The sequence below is a fragment of the Ursus americanus genome, chromosome 28 (genome assembly GCF_024610735.1).
Source record: "Ursus americanus isolate L20-20 chromosome 28, mUrsAme1.1.p, whole genome shotgun sequence".
Taxonomy (NCBI): Eukaryota; Metazoa; Chordata; class Mammalia; order Carnivora; family Ursidae; genus Ursus; species Ursus americanus.
The window spans coordinates 38,899,610-38,925,058 of record NC_142154.1 but is presented as its reverse complement, the minus strand read 5'-3'; the positions used below and the strand labels follow the sequence as shown (position 1 = coordinate 38,925,058).

Below are 25,449 nucleotides of genomic sequence, written 5' to 3'. Positions count from 1 at the left end.
CTGGTTTTTCCCTCCTAACTTAACAACTGCGCGTAGTGGTGGGTTGTTTTGTTTTTTGGGGTTTTTTTCCTAAAGAAAAAATATTTTCTATGAAATACATAGATCGTATTTATATGTACTTTTCTTGTTTAATAATTAAGTTCTTTCAAATTGAACAGGGCGTCTAAAGCTCTCCTATCCTCGCAACTTGTGTCTCTTCATCAGATCAGGTGTCTGCATTCTCTACAGCTTCCCCATTCCAAACAAGGCAGATACCTACCTACTGTTGCTGTTTATGACCAAATACCATGTTTGCCCCAAACCGGCAGCTAGGCCCCAGGGAATCTGGAAGTTGAAGACTGGTGTCTGCATAATTCAGTTCCAGAGCCCTTCCTCTTGCATGCACATCCCTCCTCCAAGCCTCGATTTGGACATTCGCCTTCCTCCACCCAGACCTCAGTTTCCTGTTGTGTAAAATGGGCGTATTTATCCTCCATGCAGCCTTGTTATGAGAGTAGTGATGAAGTATAGTTAAGTATGCCTAACACAGTGCCTGGCACTAAGTGGGCTCTTGAGAAGCGATAGCTATTTTTATTAATGATGGCCTATCTCATTCTAGCTGTCAACATCATTATCTGTTGAGGGGGTGAGGGGTCTCAGGAGAGATTCTTGAGGGGTATTATTTGATTCCATTACAGAGTTATCTAATCTGATGCTCATTTTGCTTGACTACATTTTGTTCTTCGGTACAATTTGTGCTGTAGCCATTCTGGACTGATTTAAATGGGAGTCCTTGATTTTGTAGGCAATCATTTCCTCATCTGAGAAGTACAGTCCCATTCCATTCATTTAGAATGAGGTCAGTTACCAAACGGGGTTGAACTCTTCTGCCTTTTTTGTGATGGGCTTTTCTCTCTTTGCTTCTTGGCCTTAGGCCGATGGATCAAAACATCTCAGGTGATGGAGGAAGCAAAACCTCTGGCAATGTTATGCTCAAAAAATTGGGCATATGGCCCAGGCAGTATTTCCATTATTAGAATTCTCCTTTTTCTCCTTTAAGGCTTAGCTCCCTGCCCCTTTCTATGTTTCTTTAACCACAAAACAGAAAGAACAACAACACACATACACTCTCTTTTTAATGGTTTCTTATAGTTAACAAATATTTTAGTGCTTAGTGAGCCCCGAAATTGTCTTTGTTTTTTCTCTCTGTCATTAAAAAGTGAAGCTAGAGTGGTCTCTCCTAATCAGCACTGGATTTTTTAAAAAGGAGGGAAGGAAGGAAGGAAGGAAGGAAGGAAGGAAGGAAGGAAGGAAGGAAGGGAGAAAGAAAGAAAGAAAGAAAGAAAGAAAGAAAGAAAGAAAGAAAGAAAGAAAATGTGACCTTTGGTTGACTTCCAGAATGATCTTTAGGCCAACATTTTTCAGTATGGGTTGCAACCTATTATTGGGTCATGAAGTCAGTTTAGTATGTCCAGACCAACTTTTTTTTTTTTTTTTTTAAGGGGGAGGAAGAGAACAGACCAGAACATAAGAGAATAGAAAAGAAAATATAGGAGTCCATCGCATGTGTAAAAGTAACAAGGGATAAAAGTCAGCTGCTATTTTGTGAGCTTTTGTTTCAGTTATGTAACATGTATAAACATGCACACATATGTATATATGTGTAATGTGCCGTGATGTAAAAAGTATTTCTTAACTGTGGGTCAAAAAGCTAGAAATCCGGGGCGCCTGGGTGGTGCAGTTGGTTAAGGCGTTCAACTCTGGACTCGGCTGTGGTGGTGAGCTCAGGGTTGTAAGATCGAGTGCCACATCGGCTCCGGGCTCAGCCTGGAGTGGGCTTGAGATTCTCTCCTTCTCTCCCTTGGGCCCCTTCCTCCCCCCCCACCACACTTTCTCTCCAAAAAAAAAAAAAAAAAAAAAAGAAAAGGCTAGAAAGCCACTGCTATGGTTGCATTTGTCACTGAAGAGTTAAAAAACAAAAAAATTTTTTTGAAAAGGCAATTATCGGGAGGCTTATTTAATCAGATAAAACCCTTTTTCCCCATGAAAGAAAACTGGGGCCTTTTAACTGTCAAGCCTTTTATTGATGGAAGGCTTTGGCTGCTGGTTTGACTTGCTCTGTTTTTGTTAGGGTCTTTTGGGTAATGAGCCTATTGTCTCTCTCCTTTTTTTGGTTTCCTGCTTTCTCTTCTCTAAGTGGACCCTGGAAGGCATTCTGGCTGTTGGAGCAATGATAGAAGTTATTATACAGCAGAGACATCTGCAACATATGGTTTTATGATTGTTGCTAGGGTTTTGAGAAAATTATAGTTTGGGGAGAAAGTAAAACTCTCTGACCAACATGAAATATCCAATTCTTTCTTCTCCCTGGGATGGCACTTATATTATTGTTCCTCCTGATATGATTACAGAATTGGTTTTTATTTACTTGCATGTGGATTTTTTTTTTTTTTAAAGATTTTATTTATTTATCTGATAGAGATAGAGACAGCCAGCGAGAGAGGGAACACAGGCAGGGGGAGTGGGAGAGGAAGAAGCAGGCTCATAGCAGAGGAGCCTGATGTGGGGCTCGATCCCAGAACGCCGGGATCATGCCCTGAGCTGAAGGCAGCCGCTTAACCACTGTGCCACCCAGGCGCCCCTTGCATGTGGATTTTTAAAAATCACCTACACTCCTAAGCCTATCTAAATTAACATGTTACTTTAAGGATTAGAATTGAGACGATGGTAACAGAACTTTTAACTCAATTCTGTATCTGTAGAAGAGATTGCATTGTTGTCTTTTTTCCCATTCTGAAATGAAAAGACATCTATTTTATGTGTGCTTAATATTGTGTTTTGTGATTTATTCTTTTCTCAATAATTTAAATATTTTAGTGTTTGTGTGTGTGTGTGTCTTTCTTATTATCACCTAAAATTATCCAAATATGTAACTTAATTTGTCCGTCATTTAAGATGGCATTCCAGTAGGATTAGTTTGGAGATATGTGAACCTGATTGTATTCAGAAGTAATTAACCAATGTCAAGGAGTATTTTTTGAGTACCTGTGGTGTGCTGAGCAAACAAGAGGGAGGTTCCTAAAGAATTGCTCTAAGTAAAAGTTGAGGCTTGTGCCTCATAAGAACTTACCTCTCATTCATCCCTGTAAACATCTTACTCCGCTGTATCACTGTGCTCGGTTGTCTGCCTAAATCTAATTGGGAAGGCAAAACTTGTCCTATGAAATAAAAAGAATAATTAAGTGCCGTCTCTAACGATACTTATTGTAAATTCTAAGGAATTTGGGGTAGAGAGTGAGCAGAGTCGGCTAGGATAGCTGGAGGACAGAGGAAGTAGAGTTACTGAGTCTGGAGCCATTGTCAGCATTCCAATGGGAAAGATGGAGAATATTCCAAACAGTGGGGGAATCCGGACAAAGGCTTAGAGGCAGGGAATATCAGAATGGAACAGGAAAGAGGCACTTCTGAGGAATTGTGAGAAGGCTGGGTATGTTGGGTGCAGACATTTGAAGGTGGAGGGATAACTGTAGCTTTTCATAAGCTGAAAAGGTACCCCGCATCCTGCTGGTGCTTGCAGTCTACTTTGGGGGAAGGGAGGGATTATAAATAGCTGTGAGGCTGTCCTGTAAGTCCTGTGCTAGAAGCCAGTACTGGGATGGAAGTATTCTAAGCAGAAAGCTTGGAGTCACCATGTCCGTGGCCACCCTTGAGCTATATTGGGACTGCTTGGGCTTGGGGCTTGGCTACATTGCTGACTCAGTGACAGACTTCCTTTTTGGAACAGGCCTGGCTCCTGACTTGCCAGCATATGACACTCAAAGTTCACCAGGTCATCCTGTCCCAGACTGCCCAGTTGATGGTGAAGCTGCAAGATAGTAATAGCCAGGCCACCTCTGGCTGGGGATCCTGCTGCATTCCTAGACGGGTTCCCCTGAGTGCTTCTCCTTGAGCACCAGGGCATGGTTGGAGATCTGTACGGGTGCTTGCCCTCTGCCAGGCCCACAAATTAATGATGGAAATGTTTTCTTCAAAGCAATTATTGCAAATCATTACTAATATTATTTCATGTTAATAGAGAACCATGTTTGATTATCATTCAGCTTTTGCTGTTACTCAGCCCCCAAATCTCTGGCTTGTAATAGTAACACACATTTCACTCTTACAGCGAAGGGTTAACCGTATCCTTGGTTAGTCTTCCCTCAGCTATATTCCTCTCTCTTTTCCTGCCCAGGCTGCTAGATTAGCTGGTTTCAGACTGAGACACCGGTGGGAGATGGGAGGGGAGGGGACCAGGAGACACCAGAGTATTTCTCCTTCTGCCTTTGTGCCTTGGGTAGCTTCTTCAGCAGAGGCTGTTTCTCTGGCGCTCCAGTTTTCACTGGACAGCCCCCCCATCCTTATTGGGCAACACCATCTCCTCCTTTTGTCTCTCTAGCTTAGCAGTGGTAGTGGCTTCCTACTGTAGCTAAACCTTTTACCATCTCCTCTAGTTCTCAGCAGCATCATGGCTTGTGTAATCAATTCCCTGCATTAAATTCCTTCTGTAGTAAATACCTGAAGTGGTTTCTTTTTCTTGATTGGCCTCTAACCGATCCACTGCTCCAAAAAAGTTTTTCTTTTTGTCTTTTACAGTGTTTTTTTCCTATGGTGCAGCCTCAGAAGTAGATATAAAATAACCCATTTCATGATCTAACTGAATGTCCCGATGGAGCAGTGTTATGTAGTGAAGAGAGCGCTGGGTTCAGAGCTTCCGTGATGCCAGAGACTGTCTCTCAGCTGGTCTTCTTTAAAATTTTTATGAGCATTTGTAGTTATTTCCAACATAGTTTCTTTCTAATTATAAACTCAGAATTGGAAGATGCAACCACAATTAGATAGAGTCAAGTTATGTAAAGCATTCATCTCATGTTGGAAGACATTAATGTGCATTTAAAGGTTATCCTCCGAGTGGCCAGGAAGTACATTTGACCACTGATAATACCCCAGGCATCCCAAACCTTTTTGGTTCTCCCTCGCTTTCCTACAGAACCAAGAACATGTTCCCTAGGGCAGCAGAAGTGTCACAGTACCTGTCTTATAGACTAACATGAGATGGATTTCAGTCATAAGAGCAGACAGTCGCCACTTCTCTTTTCTCCTGAACTCCCCCTTATTTGGGGGCTTGCCTTGGGGGAAGGAATCGCTTGATTCAAAATAGACTTGCCATGATGGAGCCTTTTCCAGTTTGAAAGATGCTGGGATGATCAGATATATTTCAGATTAATCCAGAGTAAGAATTCTTAATGCAGTGGCTATAGTAAGCATACTCAAAGGACTCAAAGAATGAATAGGTAGTATTCAGGTCCCTCACAGTGGACCTGTTCTTCTTTCGGGATACAGAGAGGACTGGGAACTAGGTTCAGCTTTCAGTGCTCCTTTGGAAACTGGCTCCTCCCCAATCCTTTGTAATCTGAGTTAGTAGCATGTGGCGGGGAGGGGCACTTGAGTCATAGAATTCTCATCCTCAGCATTGGATAGCCCAATGAAGGGAGCTAGGCAGACCTGGGTAAATATCCCAGCCCTGCCTCCCACTAGTTTATCATCTGAGATAAGTTACTTCACCTCTTTGAGCCTCAGCTTCTTTCTTGGTGAAATGGAGGTTAATGATAGCTATTTCCTAGAGCTTTACGTGGCACATAGCAAGTTCATAGTAAATGGTAGCTCTTTAATATATATTTCATCGTGCTTATCAGACAAAGGAGTTCGGAGTCAGGAACTCAAGATTACAGCTGAGCTGCAGAGGTTTGCTGAGCCCCCTAGCCTTTGCCAATATCAGTTAAAATTGACAGGGTTTTTAACATTACCATGCCTTGTGAATATTATGTTTGCTCGTTGTGATTTTCAGCTAGTCACTAAAGTTCTCAGAGTTCAGGGAAAATTTCAAACTTGATCAAGATGATAGTATATATACTGGAGTACTGGCACAGAATGTGAAGGTGACGGTATAGTGAGTACCCCCCTTTTTTTCTTTTAAAGTTTGTTTGTTAGTTTATTTATTTAAGTAATTTCTACACCCGGCGTGGGGCTCAGACTCAGAACGCCGAGATCGAGAGTCACATGCTCTTCTGACTGAGCCAGCCAGGTGCTCCCTTTCTTTAAAACTGTCTTAAGCCATAAGTCAAGTTGGTTTCTAAACAAAAGTGAAAACTTGCTGTTACCATGTTTGCCATTTTTGATAGACAAATGCTACTTGTTTACTTTCAGCCTTCAGGGAGATAATTATACGCTTGCCTGTGGAAAGGACAGAATTGAAGCCGCAGTTCCATACCTTAGGAAATCGTGTTTTCTGTTGGTTCATCATCTGTTATTAGTCCCTGCTCCTGAGGAGCCGACCTTAGAATATTATCTTTCACGAAAGACAGAAGTGAGGCATTAGGATTTTCACAGTAAAAGATTGTAATGACCAGTCATAGCCTAGGAGCTCTTCTTCGGGCCCATAACTTCATCTCTGTGGTCCTCAGTGCCTAGCATAGAGTCAGGCTCATGTCAGGCTCAAGCCTTCTTATCAAATCACGTACTGAAATTTGCCCTTTCATTAGTTGACTTGAGTTACATTTGACGAAGCTGAACCTCACTGTATGTGTCATATGTGGTTGAACACTCCGTAGTGGATCCTTTGTGTAGCCAATCAGTTTCCTGTTTTGTAATTTGAGTAATAAATGATACTCATACATAGACTGAGGAATTGGTTGCACAGTTGGAAAAGGGCCAAATCTGACATTTCTCTGCCCTCAGTATCATAATCTCCAGACGTGGACTTCAGCCTTGAGGCCCCAAAGGCTTATCTGAAGTAGATTAAATATCAGTTTTTCTGAATGTACAGGTTTTTGGTTGTTGTTGTTGTTTTTTTTTTTTTTTGCTTTTTTCTGTTTCAGAAATTCATGCGAAGAATCGCAGTCCAGTGGTTATGATCTCTTCTTTTCCCAAAATGGCCAGTGACATTTTCTTTCACGCTCCTCATTCTGCTGACAGACCATTTGGGGTTAGAAATACACAATCATTGTGTATCATGTTTCTTAAGTCCTTTGTCTTATGCATTTCCTGACCTAATGGCAGCACTGCCCAAACTGGGAGCGCTAACACTGTGACCACCAGATGTAGAAATCCTGCCCCAGGTCTGCCTGAGGACATCCTTGAAATGACAGTGCGTCTGTAAAGTGATCATGTGAGTGGATAGTTCTGTTTTTGCTTTTCGTAGTAATAACTGAGGGTTACAGTTAGGGTGCCGCCAAGGTACTTTTGGGTCAGTCAAATACTGGGTAGATGAACTTAACGTTCTCAAATTCCACCTTTTCAATTGCAGAGGTGAAATTTTCACCTCAGCGGTCAAGTGTGTTTTGTTTAGCTTTTTCTCGACTCTTTATATATGGCAACACTCTGGCTTAGTCTACCCGCTGCACGCCCAAGGACTGGAATTCTCTACTCTCTGTATCTCTGAATTTACTTTAAAATAATATGCACACACCTGCTCTTTCCTTTCTCTAAACCACATTATAATATGGGGCCTTATGAGTGGAAAGGCCACTTTTGCCCTTGTGTGTGTGTGTGGGAATTCGCCATGAGCCTCAACTGAGCAGCTTTTCAAGTCCGATGAGCTCACTTTATTAGAGCTTGCTCTGTTGCCCTCTCCTGTTTTACAGCTGATTAGATTAATTGAATATGATTAATAAATTATAGTATGGCAAACTCAGAATTATCTGTGTTAATTAGGGACAGGGATAGCATGGAAAAATGAAATCTTCAGATGTTGCCTTTCCTCTTGGCTTTGCTTCTGCAGATGCCGCAAAGACGCGTCATGTGAGGGCAAGCTCACATTTCCTTATCCCTTGCTTTTTCTTCCCATGTGTTCTTTTGCAGGTGACAGCAAATAAACTGGAACTGAAGGAATTAGGGAAAGAGGGACGGATTTGTTCTGTCTGCTTGGTAGATAATGGTCGTAGTCTTCCGTTAAGACTCTTTCAGATGGAGTACGTGAATTAGTTATTTGGTGTGCTTTCTTTTTTAAAATACTTTCCCCCCCAGAGAAATGGCATTATACTCATTTTATTTCTTTAGTCTAGAATTTGAAGTATAGTTGTAGTGAGTACTACTTCAACTATAGCATGTGGAATATTTTTTTTCCAAAATTACTGAATGTTACAGGCATAGTTCATTTATATCTTGTTCCTTTTATAATATTACGTTATAATATTATATTCCAAGTTCCAGTATTCCAAGTTTCTTTATCATCTTGATAATGACCAAGGATTACTTTTAATATATTAAAATATAGTTCTTTTAATACATAATATATCTATATATATTTTAAAAATATTCCTTCATGGTGAAAAAGACTCAAAGTCTTCAGTGGCTACTCTAGCATTGGGAAGTAAAGGGTGGGGATGTGTGGCTGTGTGTTATTTTCAAGGCAGCGTGTCTGTATCTGTCTAACGGAAGACATCATTCAGGGGTGCCTGGGGGCGCAGTGGATTGAGCCTCCGTGAGACTCTTGACCTCAGCTGAGGTTTCAACTCACATTGGGCTCCGTGCTGGGCGGGGAGCCTACTTAAAAAAAAAAAAAAAAAAGGTATCACTCACTCTTAGGTATTCTGTGGTGGGAAATAAGGGTCATTGCCCTCCAAGACCCAAGATCAGACTGGAGACTTCCAGTGAGCCTTCTGTATCTTACTTACATGCCTGTCATTTGGGGCAGTCTCCTCCTGCTTATGACCTGTTAAAAAATATATTTTGTATTTGTAACTTCGAAAAACCTGCCTGAGAAAGACAGATGCTAACATTCAGTGATCCTTAATGCATTCCTCTAGGATTGGGAAAGAGCAGTCTATTTTGAAAGATGTGGGTAAAGGGAAACATAAAGTGAATAATTCTTTTATCCAAGATCGAGGGCCAATGAGCGGAAACTGTGCAGTTAGTTTTCTTGCTCTGATGCCTGGGTCCTCTTCTTTAATTATTGGGGGTGGGAGTGGAGAGCCTTGAATGGGGTGTTCCGCTTTGAAGTTGGTTTAATAAAAACAAGCTGATAAAATATAATTTAAAATGATTTTGGTCAATTTTAGAAAAATTATGGTATGCGGTACTGGGTGATTCTCTGAGCCATTGAGATATCAGAACAGCTTTTTAGAAATGGTCTCTTGTCAATATTGTTTAGATTTTCTTTCTTCCTAACCCCAAACACTGTGATTTGGAAATAGGGAACATAGTGATCAAATGGGAAGTCGGAGGGCAGCATATTGTGATAGCCCACTCATTTAATGCTTTGCTAGAGTTATCATTCATTCTTTTTTTTAAGATTATTTATTTATTTATTTGAGGGAGAGAGAGAGTGAGTGAGCAGGAGGAAGAGGGAGAGAGAAATTGAAGCAGAATCTTTGCTGATCATGACCTGAGCTGAAACCAAGATTCAGACGCTTAACCAGCTGAGCCACCCAGGCACCCCTCATTCTTTGTATTTGAAAAAGGTTAAAGTAACAATTAGGCGGAGGAAAAGGGAAACAAAAGAAAATATGGTGTATTCTAGTCCTTCATTACTCCAGACTGCATTCTGTAGATTTGAAACGTGAGTAAGAGAAGATTTAGGTTTACCAACTCCATTGGTATTGGGTGTTGGTATCATTGTACTCTGTTAAAAAGTCAAGTCAAGGGGCGCCTGGGTGGCACAGTCGTTAAGCGTCTGCCTTCGGCTCAGGGCGTGATCCCGGCTTTCTGGGATCGAGCCCCACATCGGGCTTCTCTGCTGGGAGCCTGCTTCTTCCTCTCCCACTCCCCCTGCTTGTGTTCCCTCTCTCGCTGGCTGTCTCTCTCTCTCTCAAAAAAAAAAAAAAAAAAAATCTTAAAAAAAAAAAAAGCCAAGTCAAAGAAGTAATACGTGGCAGAATCGTTTTATCATTCTCTGAAGTAAGTAAAATGTCTTAAGTACATGGAGGTGGATAGCCATATATATACATATACGTATATATGAGATAGCATAATGGGCCCAAGGAACTGTTTACTTCCTATGCATGTAAGGTTATAGTGCTGTTAACTTTAAACTTTTGTATTGTGAGGGAGGGATTTGTTTACAAATCAGGATGATATAATCATTTGTAGAAGTTTTTCACTTTTGATTGGGAAAAACTATATTCCGTTCATGCCATTTTTATTGATCTTTGTGTCATCCTTTTACTTGCATATACTCCATCTGTTTGTTTTAACCTTACTCATTAGCAATAGCTTATTATAATTACCCATCTGTCACCCTGGCTACAGTGAGCTGTAAATGCTGCTTACTTTTACTATACTTTTGTGGCATTGATGTTGGTTTTGATCAAGAAATGCTTTTTTGCTAACTAGATTCAGAGCACTGCAAGTTTGCAGTTATGTTTGTTTATTTTATAATCTCTGATCCCTTTCCTTTTATCTAGAGAAAAGTCAGTGGGAGAAGAAGGTGGGAAGGGGTGAGGTAGGTGTTGCAGGAAGAGATTATGGCTTTTGATGGTTCTTCTCTTCAGCCTCCCGCAATTTGGTACAGACGCTACCCCTTGCTCCCCCATTAAAAAAAAAAAAAGTTGGTTAACTTGGTGAGAAAAATTACTAGATTTTGCGTTTTGTAGCAATATAAGCTGATACCTTTCCTAAATAAGTGATTTAGAGCTTTTCCTAAAAAATAATAAAATTATAGCTAAAGTTTATTTCAGCCCTAGTTGCTAACTGATCTATTACATCGATAAAATCTTTTTTGTTTTTCCTCTTTTAAGAACTCATATTCAAAGGGAAAAAATACATCATTTGTTTTTAGTTGCACCACATAATGTTGTTACTTAGTTATATTATTTTACATGTATTTTTTTCTTTTTAGCTTTCATTTGCCTCCAAATGAATGGAAAATATGATACATGGTCAATACTTGGAAAGATCTAAAGGATCAGTTTTACTGCATTTTTGGTGCAACCTCATTGGAATGTAGTTGTAATTTTTTCCAGTGATAATTCCAGTGACTTGGCGGTATGGTTTTCCCACAGCAACAGTGTGTCAAATCAGGGATTTGCTTTTCTATTTTCATTTTCTGAATAACCACAGTATTCCCTCACCCTTAAATGAAACGGACCTGACCCTGAGTTGTCAGAGACAAACAAGGAAATTCCAGGTTTAGGAAAGTGATAGTGACTCATATTGGAGGGGGTTGCCCGCTACAAAGGTAGTTTCTCAGAAACAGTGGCTGGAGCAGAAGAGATGCAGCTGGTTTCATTTGGGAGCAATGTGATTCTTGAGATGGTGATGAATTAATAATGGAGAAAGGAATGGAAATCTCAGAGACATTCCGAACTTTTATTCTTAAAGAAAGTTTAATTCATGTATTAGGCTTTTTATGAAAAGAGATTTTTTTAATGTAAAACATTTGTTCATTGAAAACCTCTAAAATCCACATTTTAACAACTTCAAGCACATTGCTACTTCCAGATTGAGTAACACTTAAAACACATTTCCTTTTGAAAATGCAAGATTTGCAAAAAAACTTGTCATGCATTCATTTGGCCATTCTGAAATGGTGAACTGAATGCTGGGTAATCTCTGCAGGCCCCTTAATCAGATTTAAAACGCTCAGTCCTTCCTAGGTGTTTCCGCGTACTTTATCTGAGTTGTAGCTGTGTTATTGCACCTTATTTGCTATTTTGGTTTGGGTTTTTTTCTGTTGTCATTTTTGTAGTTCTAGCATTGAAAACCTTCTGTTTGTCATTCAACACATAGCTTATTTAGCAGTTATCATTTGGTAGATAATGAGTTGTCATTTTGCCCTTTTATTTCCCAAAGACATTTTTTTAAAAAGATTTTATTTATTTATTTTGACAGAGAGACAGCCAGGGAGAGGGGGAACACAGCAGGGGAGTGGGAGAGGAAGAAGCGGGCTCCCAGCAGAGGAGCCCGATGTGGGACTCGATCCCGGAACGCCGGTATCACGCCCTGAGCCGAAGGCAGACACTTAACGACTGCGCTACCCAGGCACCCCCCCAAAGACATTTTATGGGTTAATTAGATCTTTGTAATTTAATCTATAAAGCCCTTTGAGACACTCAAATATAGACCTTACTTAAAACTGTTCTTATCTGCACTGTTTTTGTATCTGTTGCACATACATTTATGGCTCAAAGACGTAAATTCTTCCTAATTTCTAGAATTAGTTTATGAGTTTATCTTTTGTTGGTATGATTAGATCGAATGGGTACAACTGTCTTATGCCAAGAATGCCAAGAGTTGAATTTAATTCAGTAACAGATAGAAACTTTTTTTTTTTTTAGATTTTATTTGTCAGAGAGAGAGAGAACACAAACAGGGGGGAACGGCAGGCAGAGGGAGAAGCAGGCTTCCCGCTGGGCAAGGAGCCTGATGTGGAACTCGATCCCGGGACCCTAGGATCATGACCTGAGCTGAAGGCGGACCCTTAACTGACTGAGCTACCCAGGCGTCCGGACAAGTAGAAACTTTTAAAACAGTGTAAAGATGAGCAGCTTTTTCAGCAGGAAGGAGTAATATCTGTCACTATTAATTTACATCATAAATGAGGTTCAACTTAGTGCTTCCTATTCACAGAATAGAGGAACCAAAGAAATCTGAAAACTTGTCTTCTTTTTGGTATAGTAGGTATCTTTTTAAAGGGTAGATTATATTTGCAGACCACTGTGATCATTTCAAACTGTTGTTAAATGCCTTCTCAGCTTACTTTGATGTTTTTCTGCTAAACTTTAGAGTTTCTGATTTTCAAAAAGGAAACCAGATTGTAAATTTGAATATAAACAAAACAAAAATTAAATGCTTCTGAATATATGCAACAAAATTGGTACTTGGTGAACATGCTTTTATGAACTTACAGAATGTGTATTTACAAAAGAACAATGCCTTGAACCCCTCTCTTTCAAAGTAACATTCTTTTTGTTTTTTGGGTTTTGGTGTTTTTTTTTTTGGAGGAGGGGAGGGGCAGCCGGGAGAGGGAGAGAGAGAATCTTAAACAGGCTCCACCCCCAGCATGGAGCCCGAAGCTGGGCTCAATCTCAGGAAACTGAGATCATGACCTGAGCTGAAATCAAGAGTCAGAAGCTTAACCGACTAAGGCACCCTGGGGCCCCAATCTAAGTAACATTCTTAACTTTATTTCTACTTTTACACGTTTTCTCCAAGTCCTTTCTTTATTTTGGAAAAAAACATTTTAAAGCTTCAATCTGTGACTCTTATTTTTTCCCATTCCAGTAATCTGTTTTTCTAATTAGAGATCTTAGCTCATTGTCTTAAAGTCAGCTACTCTAAAATCCCACTAATCTCCATGTTTAAAAAGTCCACAAAAAAAGCCTAAGCAAAGTGAGGTTGTCGAAGTTGCAGCACAGCAGTATCCATCTGCACTGCATCTTCATCATTAATAATAAAAATGTCAAGTAAGGAAGTGAAGGTAGCATTTCTTTAAAGTGGATTTCAATATTTGGGACACTTTTTTCTATTTCTGGAATATCTCTGAAATGTAAATAGACCAACCACATAACCCGTATTCTGATAGGTTGGGATCACAGATGTTTCTAAACTTTGAAACAAAGTACATTTTCCACCTTTAATTGTGAAAGTGCAGTGTTGGACTTCTGCTTCTTAAAGTGGGTCAAAGGGGATAGATAGGCTGTGTGTTTTTTTGCTGTTGATGTATCACCATGAGTAAACCCAGCATTAGAATCTTGCATTGCTCTCATTCATTGAAAGGCTAAATGTCCCAGAAATTTGACTTTTTTTTTTTTTTTCATGGATTTCTTGGCTGCAGCCAAAGGACTTTTTATAAAAGAACTTGAGTGGGAACCAGGTGTGGAACATATCAGGTGAAGGTCCCAGCTATTTCTCTACCCCCCCAATTTTCCTGGGTCAGCCTACTTCCCCAAGTAACCCAAGACCGTTCTAACATAGAAGAGAGAGCTCTTTGTGTTCTAAGCTACAGGACCCACAGAGCAAAAATGCATCCAGATCACAGCGAGGCTGAAGGTCAGGACAGCTGGCTGGCTCCAGAGTTGTTGGGGCCAGGAGCCGTCCTTCTTCATACTCTTTCCACACTCCAGCACAAACCCAGGGCAACCTCCCTATGGTCTTGAAACAGAAAAGGTTGTTAGTAAATAAACATCTGTTGGCTGACTAATTCAACATCAGTGTAAAATAATTTTGTCAATCTGTTCCCTCTCCGTGTTAAATTATATCTAATCTGTGGAATGAAAGGGGGCCCAGTACTGCTCATTCCAAGCTCCTTTGCCCTGTGAGGTCTGGTAACTATGGACATGGGTCAAGTTCAAAGGTTCCTTTCCTCTTCTGCTGGCCAGGCCCTCCCTTCTTGAAGCTGCTTCCAACCACACTGCTGGTTTCTGAGAAATATCTGATAAGCCGTGCTTTAGGCAAGTGCTCACGCCAGAGCCCTCCCTAGAGCCTCACTGCCAGGTCTCTGCCGGCTCTTGTGAATGTGGGTCGCCCTGGACAATGCAGAGGCCTCAAGTACAACTTTACCTACTCCTCAGAGGTACAGGGCACAGCTCCCCACCCGTGTCCTGAGGGCCAAGGGAGGATATCTTCTTCCTTCTCCCATTGGAATGGAAAATCAGAACTCCTTTGTTCCTCTCCTAGAGTGCCACTCCCAACAGTGACCAAATGTGTATTCTTTCATTATTCTTAGCCCAAATAGAACCTTCTTTTTCCTCCAGGCAGGGAAGGAAATGCCCCTGAACTCCCTGCTTGAAATCTGAGCGGACAACACTCCTTGCTACCCCAAGCCCCTGATCTGCCCCCTTACTTTCTGAACTTGATCCAGTCTTCCTGTCATCCACACCTGGTCACCAAGGGCTCACAGGCCCTCTGTATATTGAACAACGTGGGGTGGGGTAGTGCCTGCTGTCCACTCTCCCCCCACTACTAGCTCCCACTAAATTTTTAAAGATGCCCTTTATCTCTAAATCTGGTTTGATTTTTCTGCTGTCATTAATGAATGTCTCCGGATATCATGTTTTCAAATAACTACTATTGCTTCTTAAAAATTAGGAACAGTTTCAGGTGTACAAAAGTACACCTAATATAAAACACTCCCACATTCAGTTACCAGCACGTGGTTTTAGGAATAATGAATGATTGAATTCAAGTCCCACTGAACCTCTCCTTAATCACCTCTCCTACCATTTCTCTTCAGAGGTGACAGCTACACTGATTTTGTTGGTAATCATTCTCATGTATGTTTTTATACTTTAATTATACATGAATGTACATATAAATGATACATTCTATAGTTTTGGGGTTTTTTGAAATTTTATGGGAATGGTTTGACTCTGGGAAATTACTGCAGTTGGCTTTTTTCACTTCACGTTATGGTATTAGATTCAGTCATATTGATACGTGTGACTCTGTTCACTGCTCCTGGCTATCCCCTGTATACCTAGGTATTCTCCAACTGGGGGCATTCCCATTGTTGCTAGTGTTTTGCTATGGACCCTTAAAGAGCAGGCCTCCTCCAGGGAGACATGAACGCTCTTGCACGCATCTCTGTGGAAGGCCTGATCTTTAAACGTCAAGTTTGATTTTAGAACCTTTTTTGAATTAGTCTTTGTGAATCTAGATAAGTTGCTGTATCTCCCTGGACCTCCGTTTGCTTAGGCACAGAGGGAGGACTGAACTAAATCTCTAAGGTTCTTTCCAAGCCTACAATTCTGTGACTCCTTTCCAGCTTGCTTCTCTCCCTCCTTATAGTGTATAGTGTGTATCAGTTATGAGCAACTGCTTAGCATGAGAATCAGTTCAGAGAAAAAAAATCTCTCTGTGTGTGTATTTAAATTCAAAATGAAAATGACTTTGAGTCCCATGGGAATGTTTTCTTACAATGTAGATTTCCTATTCTATTGACTAGATAAATATTAATGACAAAACTGGCACTGCTTTAAAGCCATCAAAAAGTTAATGTTGGGGCTTATTCTAGTAAACATGGAACGGTGTTGGAGTCTTGTCTCCTGAGCGTAGATGTTGGGCTGTGTTGCCAGCTGGACAGGCTGCATGAAGCCTGGTGGCTGATGGATTGCTCATGAGTTGGGATGACTCAGAGTCGTCATTTTGAACATGAGTTATTGTATTATGTGCTGCCAAGAAATGATGCTTTCTAAAAGATTGTTGAAATATGAAGGGCTTTTTTTTTTACCTTACATGTAATGCCCTTCAGAAACTATGTTTTTGAGATTGTATAGTCTTTTTAAATTAAAAAAAAGAAAAAAGTTGGTCCCTTCCTGCCAGAATGAGCTGTGATTCTTGCTGCTGTTGCTATGACAGCCCCTCCTTCTTTGCTGCCTCTATCATCTGAAGCTAGGGCACAGGCCCGCGCTTTGGAACTATAGTCTCAGGGCCTCTCGGTAGTGGAGGTCACGGCTTAGTGCAGAGATGTCCTGGCAACTACACGTGTTGCTCATAGTCTTTTTTTTCCTTCATATTTTCTGTTTGTGGCTGAACACTAGATGAAGTACTAGAGTTATTATCAAACCTTGGTAACCTACACGTCAGGGTAGGAATGATAGCTGTTATGATTTGTCCAGTTCATATAGCCGCGAATATAAAATTTTACTGATTGATAGATGGGAGTATTCTAACAGATACTGCGACCGATTCAACAGCTTTTCCACTTTCTCCTATTTTTAGCAGTCCTGTGGGTCAGGGAAGTGACCCAGTCCACAGATGGGTCTTGATTAATATAAATTTAGGGATGAGTTTAGATTAATCCAATCTTGGTGACTGCCCATGGCTGTGGTTGGTTCTGGAACTCAGCTTTAGCCCCTAGAACATGACATTCTCATGGTTATAATTCTAGAAACGAAACACAAAGAAAAGGTCACTAGAGGCTTTGGGGAAACATTTCCTCACTTTGAAGTGAGAGGCACAGGAAGATGATCTCTTTTCTTCTCAGTATTGCTGTTGTGGTCAGGAACCGTTATCAGTCAGGGGATGAAATTGATACTCCCACGAGGGCAGAGCCGAAGGAGGTACAGAGCCATGAGCCGGAACTACTGGATTGAGCCATCCCTGAACCTCAGCTCAGCACTGGGCTTATTATATGAGTCAACAAATTACCTTAAGCTAGTTTGATTTGAGGTTTCTATTATTTGCAGCAGAGAGCATCGTAATTGGTATAATTACATTACTATATCATGACTGGTTATTTTAATTCTGGGGTAGTCTCAGGAAGTTATCCTTTCTTTAAATTTAAAAGTGAATGTTAATCCCCCATATAGTCTGCTGCTGTTATTGTCAAACTAATTGTAATGTAAAGATCTTGATTTTCATATTGTAATAGATTTCTTAGCATTCTTACTATTGTTAATGTAGTATACTACGAAAACTTCGAACTTCCACGGTGTTCTTAGTTCTCCCCACACTTAGTAGAAAGTAACCTTTACTTACATAAGTGTATCTAATCTTTTATTATCTACTGTATACATGTTTCTGTATGCAACCTAACTAACAAAGAGAGAATGGACCCCTTGCTTGATCTGAGAGCAATTCAGAGCAATATGTTAACAAAACCAAGTAACACGGGATTGAGCCAGGACTTACCATGTCAGGGATGGATATGGTCAAGGAGAGAGCTGAGGGAGGAAGGCGGGGAGGACCCATGGGTGGAGCGGCATCCTCAGGGAAGGCTGCCACGTGAAGTGGTCATGCACGTGCAGAGGGGAGGAGGTGTGGGGCAGCTGGGGGGAGGCTCTGAGGCTGGCAGGGTCAGGAGAGCAGTGCCTCCGAAAGGCTGTATTGCCAGGCAGGGGAAGTTGGACCCACAGCTTCTTAAATAGTGAGGTGCCATTACCACAGAGATGGTTAACAGTTACTCTCGCAGTGGCACGCAGGGGGTTAGACCAGGGCGAGATGTTGGCACCAAGTCCTGGGAAGTCGTTACCACAGTTCATACATCAGGTGACAAGAGCTGTAGGTTAATAGCATCTGAAATATCTTACATTTATATGGAATTTCAGAGTTCCCAAAGCACATTCAAACACGTTGTCTAAATTATCTAATTAGGTCCCCTCTCCCTTTTTTATGGAGGAAGATATAGAGGTTCAGAACAGTTCCAAACCTCCCAAAAGTTGTTAATGACGGAACCCAACCTACAGTCTAGGTCTTTGGACTTTCAGGTCTAGTGCTTTTCAATAATAGTATAAACGACATTTTCCATTATTAGTGAAATTCAGGTTGTGCTAATTTGACTCTGCTCTATGCATTTGTCTATCAGCCGGCCCCTGACAACAGCATAAACAAAACCTAATACCACTGCTCCCAACTCTTTTATAAGCACTGAACGCCTCTGAATAGTGAAAAGATGGTGAAGTATCACAGATAATGGTAGAATCTCCTCAAATTACCCTTCTAACAAATACAAAAAACAAAAGATTGGGTCTGGAGAAAGTTTCCTAAATGCTATAAATGGAGAGTGCCTGAGACTTTAGGGAGCCTCCAAGTGGCAGCCTTTTTGGGTGCTCTCAATATTTTATATGTAGAAACATTGTAGTAATGTAACTGTTAAAGGCTTTTCTCCCCACTAGAATAACTGCATTACATGTTTAAGTCAATTTAGCAGATACGTAATTGACACGTTTTCTTGCACTGTCATGGAAACAGCTTTTTTTTTTTTTTTAAAGATTTTATTTATTTATTTGACAGAGAGAGAGACAGCCAGCGAGAGAGGGAACACAAGCAGGGGGAGTGGGAGAGGAAGAAGCAGGCTCCCAGCAGAGCAGGGAGCCCGATGTGGGGCTCGATCCCAGGACCTTGGGATCACGCCCTGGGCCAAAGGCAGACGCTTAACCGCTGAGCCACCCAGGCGCCCCTGGAAACCGCTTTTAAGGGGTTCTGTACGGAATGCAAAAGCATAGAAAAAAATCTAAAAGCTGAGTGGCCAGATGATAAGGATTTAGCAAATCGCATCCAGGTTGTATTCATTAACTTGTCCCTTCAGAGAGTAGCAGCTCATTCCTGCTAAGTGTAGAGCATTCTGGTATTTGTCAAGGACTTTGTGGTTCTTTGTCATTGAAATTGCTGAATAAGTTTTGAACTACCATAGTTGGGGGGAAAACAGGTGAGGGAGGTTTGGACTTTTAACTGCCAGGGCCCTCAAACAACTTTCACGTGGTGCCTGTCAGGCCCATTTGAGTGCTACTTACAGGTTAGAATCACCTGGAGAGCTTTTAAAATTACCAGTGCAACAGATCCCACTCTTGACCAACTAAGTCAGAATCTCAAAATTTGGGGAAGGGAGCAGAACTAGTCATAATAGTTTTTTAAAGTTCTCCAGGTAATCCTAAATTTCACGAGGGCTAAAAACCATTCTAGCTATTTCAGTTCCAGCCAGTAAGCTGCGAAAAACATTTATTAAAATGTACGTACGATACTTGCTAGCTGTATAAAATAAATACGTAAGTTTTCCCATCCCTGAGCTCAAATAGGCAGGTTTGGGGGCCTGGGGTTTTGTTTTTCTCCGTAGCCAGTTGCAGATCCTAAAGAACACGTGGCAGGAGATGGAGGAAGACATTCTAAAGAGGTCCCACGGCGTTTTCTAGGGAAGGATGGGGCAGGAAGGGTAAGAATCATTGTATATATGTATTTCAGGAAGCAGAAAATATGGCATGTTCTCAGTGTATCTAAATTATGTAACTTTGAGGGATGTGATCCATTTGTATCATAATAATGAGGCATATAATACATTGCATTTAACATGTGTGGGAATTCTTTGCAGAGTAATTAGCATTCCTTTCTTCAGCCTGTATTCAGAGGAAACATACCATTCACACCCTCTCTGTGTTCACATTTTCCAGTGCGTTGGAGAGCTTTTTTTTTTTTTTCAATAGAAATCTTTGTCCTTTTCCTAATAAGACTTGGATTATATTTGGAGAAATTCAGCATTTCTTTCTCTCTTTTTCTGGCAGGAATTGATTTTAAAATCAGAACGATAGAACTAGATGGCAAGAAAATTAAGCTTCAGATATGGTAAGTAAAAAAAAAATAATAATTATACACAGAGTTTCTACCTTAATAGGGAATTACAGTGTGAATTGTGGTAAGTTAGAGGTAACTTGTGATAACTAAAACATCTTTACTTTATCAGAACCAAGGGGAAGTGAGTAAGTATTCAAAGGTGTCTCCACCATCGGAGAATTTATTCTTCCCGAACACTAGTTTTGTAGGGAAGGAAACGAAAAGCTAAAGAGTGTATACAGTTTTTCACTGTAGTTGTTGCAGCTTTGAAATCAGATAAGGCAAAAGTAGTCAAGTGGTAGGAACCCTGAGCGGATTCTTCTGTGCAAGTACAGATCTAGGGTCTCGGTTCTGCCTCTCCCCTGAGGGCGTGGGCCAGTTGCTTTCCCTTCATAGGACCTGTTTTTCCTCATTGGTAAATTGGTTGGTTAGCCTGAAGACATCTGAGTTCCTCTCCAGAACTGACACTTTATCATTTATTTTCATGTTTCTTCTCTTTAAATAAAAAAAATGAGGCCCACCGAACTGATCTAATGTGTGATGATGACAGCAGTAGAAAAAGCTTAGAAATTTAGAGCAGCCTAGATTAGGAAGGAGACAGGGCAAAATAGTAAAGTAATGTATATCAGCTTTTTCCGTAGGCTGTTTTTCTTCTTTGAATCTCAGAACCAGGATAGAACCAGAGCATTATATTGAAATCCACTGGTCCTTCTTTTACAGAGGAAGAACTTAGGACTTAGAGTGGTTAAGTCCATCCGAGGGTGTCTGTCTGGGTCACTGAGAAAGCTGGGACAGCTCCCCAGATCTGGAGCACCGTGTTAGCTTTATATATTAGCCTAGTGTCATGGTTCCCCATGTATTTGTTGGAAAACATGGTGAAGGTTACCACAGATTGCCCTTTTCATCTATTGATACTTAGTAAAAGGCCAAATATTTTAAAGATATAAAAAAAAAATTTAAGGGAGAAGCAAAGAGAATTTCTGCCTCTGTGCTGACCAGTCCTGACCATGGCAACAAGAAGCATTTCCAGGAGCCTTTGGGCCGTCCGCTGGCAGTGAGCTAACGTAGAACTTTATATAACGTCATCGCACTGTTTACCAATACTCTCAGCCGCAAAATAAGACTCCATTCAGTCTTCATGACCTACATTTAGTATGGCAGCGTTTCTCCTCTACCCTCACTGCAGAGCTGGTTCTAAATCAAGTAGTGTGTTAGACCAAACTGTGGTTAGTGGGCTCAAGGGTGCCTTGGCTTCTGTTTTCCTCATGCTGTGTTTGCCATATACCAAACACGTGCCCTGGGTGGCTAACCCTCATCAGTGAGAGGATGGCAGGAGCAGACGACTGGTGGGAAGCCTGGCCCTGCCCTAACAGGCCAGCGGAGCCTCTTGCCTCTTCTGCAGAGTGACGAGGGTCCTACCACTACACTGGGCTGTGGTGGGCATCATGAGAGCACAGATGAACATAATTTGTAAGGTATATATAAATATTAGGGTATTTGTTAATGTCTTTAATTTGCTATATTTCCCTTGGGTCTCCATCTCTTGTTTGGGTTGGTGTGCATTAGACTTCTAGTGTCTTTCCACAAATACCTCTCTCTTCCCTGCAATTAAATTGTACAATTTAGTTTGCCTTAGTAGCACAGGGAGTGAATTAGTTCTGGTGGTGCGTGGCAGATTTAGAAATACTGATTTTTCCCAGATATCAAGGAAATTTGACTCCCTTTATAGGGATTGCTTCAATCAATGTAATGAGAAATCTTTGAATTTTTCAGAATGTATTTTAAGAGAATGCCATTAGCCAAAAAGTGAGAATACATGAACGTGTATATAATTTTAAGGTGGTGTTCATATTTTAAAGTCTTTGGAAACATTGTGAACCATTATGTGTGAAACTCTAGGCTCCCATTTAATCCCAGGCTCTATAGCTGACAAAGTTCTTGAGATCCATTTTAGTGTGCTCTGCTGAGCAGAATTCACACAGTAATAAGTCCAGCCCAATTGCTTGCTTTGTACAGAAATCAGACTTTCAGTCAAGAGAGCAAAATGCCTTAATCATCAGGCATTTATAAAAAGAATTATAACTACTTGCAGGGGTCCAAGAATTTCAAACTATTCTCTCCCACGTGTGTTTGACTCATAGAACATGCCAGTTCCTAGCAGGGCCATGCATTTTCTTGTTGCTGCTTTTATCGTCAGGGTCCAAGTTTCCCACCAAAGTCATTGTGAGCTCCTGACAGGCCCCTGTGGCCACCTCCGCCTCCAACTCACAGATACACAGCAGGTTCCCTTTGCGTCTCTTTCCCCTTGCCCTTGAAACCACTGCCTTTGTGAGCCGACCAGAATTCTCTCCACCACTTAAGTTCTCTCCTCAGTGATGCTGGTGATAACTTTTAAAACCACTTACTCCTTTGTTTCAAATTTTAGGGACACAGCAGGTCAGGAAAGATTTCGAACCATCACAACGGCATACTATAGAGGAGCCATGGTGAGTGTGTTTTAGGGTTTTGTAACTCTTCGGGTGAAAGTAAAGCATGAATATTCATTCGTCAGATTTATAGGATCCCAGCTAGAGTCTAGTACAATGGGGGAGATAGGTTTTGGGATGTGAAAACAAGACATTTAAAGGGTTTTGTTATGTTCTGTGTTTAGTAATGCATGCTTTGACATTGGTCTTCATAATATTCATCAGGTAATTAGCTTGTAGATGGTTTGGAACTCCTCCACACATTCTGAGCGATTGTAAATCTTAGTGAAAGCTGGGAGACCAATTAAAGACGATGACCGTAATTCAGGTAAAGGCTAATAGATGAGAATATGAATAAGGCTATGCGTGGGAGTTGGTGGGCGGGGAGGGGATCAGGAGATACTGTGGTCGTTGGGCCTATAGGACTTAGTGGCTCCCTGGCTGTGAGGAGGTAACTCCCAGGGGTCGGCCTGGGCTAGCTGGCAGGGTTGTATTACCCATTATCAGAACAAGAGTACAAAGAGGAAGACAAGATTTGGATGGGACAAACAGAACCTTGTGTTTTACTTAGTTGAGTTTTTGGTGAGCACATGGGACATTTGGGAGCTGATACTGGTCATTGGTCTCCAAAGCCCAACCGACCCTATCTTTCTGTTTGGCTTCCTCTTGTGCCCTTCTCCCATTGGATCTCTGCACTCTTACCAAGCTGTCTCTCTTTCAGTCAGTCCAGTGGGTTCTGGGCCGTTCTGGTCAGCAGGGTACTGACAACATTTCTGCTGTGTGCCAGGCACAATGGGCTTTCCCTCTTCACCCCAGCCTCGGCCCCATGGCCCAGTTCAAGTCTACTCAGACCTCAGGTCTTGGCTTTAATGTCATTTTTTCAGGGAAGCCTTCCCCGACCACCCCAGCCCCTAGCCAGATTAGATCCGCATTTGTACTGAAACTCCCATACTTCTTCATTGCAGCTGTCAAAGTTATAACCCATTGTATAATTATTGGTTTATTGTTTTCTTTGCTAGCTGTCCATGAGAGGAAGGGGCCTTGTCTATCTTGTCCACTGGTAGTAGCACAAAGTATAGTATCAGGCATATAGTGGGTGCTCACTAAATATTTGTTGACTGGACGGACAGCTGGGTAAATCTAGCACTTAATACAGGAGTGCGGTCTGGTGATACAGATTTTGGAATAGTTAGCATACAAGCATCAGTTGATACATTTAGAAAGTAAACCTTTTAGAAATACCAGACATGAGGGTGTTTAAAAATATGATGACAGTGCCTCTCATTAAACCTGTATAACAAATGTATTATATTTTAAGTGTCTGTGATTTATGTAGACAGATAGTGACATTTTGATCAGCCCATATAAGAAGAAATTATTATTTTTATTTTTTATTTTTTTAAGTAGAAAAAATAATTTTAAAGCAGTTTAGTTACGATCTTAGTATAGGAGTAAGAAGCAAGACATTTCTGGGGCGCCTGGGTGGCACAGCAGTTAAGAGTCTGCCTTCGGCTCAGGGCGTGATCCCAGCGTTATGGGATCGAGCCCCACATCAGGCTCCTCCGCTATGAGCCTGCTTCTTCCTCTCCCACTCCCCCTGCTGTGTTCCCTCTCTCGCTGGCTGTCTCTATCTCTGTCAAATAAATAAATAAAATCTTAAAAAAAAAAAAAAGCAAGACATTTCTACTTGTAATAATAAAGTACACAACAGAAGTGATTACCTTTTTCTCTTAATCGCTATCTCTGTTTTAACTTAAACACTCTTTTAGCTCCATTTGGTGCTGATTCTTATCATATGCAGTCAGGTAGAAAGGGTGTATCACCTTTACCATAATCACTAATTCATTGAAGGTTAACAGTAAAAAAATTTTTCAGACTCTTTATTTACATGGTGAGACAGTAGAAGAATTTATTTATTTTTCCTTCTTTGTACTTTAAAATTTTTATTATAAATCCCTTTTAATTAAAAAGACAAAATAAAAGGCAAACAAAAGATTTCTGGAAAGTAGGAGTATACTGACATTATATTCTATAACTTTAAATATATGAAGTACTAAATAAAGATTTTTCTTACAGGGAATTATGCTGGTCTATGACATCACAAATGAAAAGTCCTTTGACAATATTAAAAATTGGATAAGAAACATTGAAGAGGTATGTATGGAAAGAGAATGATGATACTAGAGAGGAGTCCTGCTGGGTGCTTGCAGAGGGTTCCTTCTGTCTCTGGAAGAGGCGGCTGAGCCGCTGAGAAGTAGGCCAGGGGCAGGTCAGGCCCCTCGCTCTGAGGAGCAGAGACAAGTGATGTCTGGTGCTGCCCGTCTGACCGCTCTGTCAGACGAGGGCTGCACACAGAGGGCGGTCTCACCGAATTGTAAACTTGGGCCAGATCTTGAAAATAAGTCCAAGTCCCCATTTTACACATGAGAAAACTGAGGCAGAAAGAAGAGACTTGCTTGTGCTCCTCTAGCTTCAACGTCTCCTAGCTTCTTGCTGTCCAACTGGCAAAGACATCTCTCTATTCCAGCAACTGTCATTTTTTCCATCTAACATTTTCTCCATGGTAGATATTTGAAATCTGGTTTAATTCCAGATTGACTGGTATTAAGATTTTTGGGGAGGGGGTGCCTGGGTGGCTCAGTCGTTAGGCGTCTGCCTTCGGCCCAGGGCCTGATCCCAGAGTCCTGGGATTGAGCCCCGCATCGGGCTCCCTGCTCCGCTGGGAGCTTGCTTCTTCCTCTCCCACCCCCCCTGCTTGTGTTCCCTCTCTCGCTGGCTGTCTCTCTCTCTGTCAAATAAATAAATAAAATCTTTTAAAAAAAAAAAGTGGTTTTTTTTGACGTCTTTGACATTTCAGAAAGAAATCTGACTTTAAAAATCTATTGTACACATTTATATTAACCTACATGATTTCATGTTTTAAGTAGTTCAGAATCCAGAGTACCTTCCTCATTGGCTCGCTCAGTACTGTTTCTTCCTTCTTTGA

The 25,449-nt window shown here is 41.1% G+C and overlaps 1 protein-coding gene across 2 annotated transcripts in view; it reads left to right on the top strand.

The window, feature by feature from the left end:
• The window catches only part of RAB8B (RAB8B, member RAS oncogene family), a 56,838-nt gene that overhangs the window by 21,778 nt on the left and 9,611 nt on the right, over nucleotides 1-25,449 (top strand). For both annotated transcript variants that reach the window (XM_045810615.2, XM_087856892.1), the window contains exons 2-4: nucleotides 19,950-20,010; nucleotides 22,424-22,484; nucleotides 24,540-24,617. In XM_045810615.2, the coding sequence (XP_045666571.1) occupies nucleotides 19,950-20,010; nucleotides 22,424-22,484; nucleotides 24,540-24,617 (200 nt within the window). The remainder of the gene's footprint in view (nucleotides 1-19,949; nucleotides 20,011-22,423; nucleotides 22,485-24,539; nucleotides 24,618-25,449) is intronic.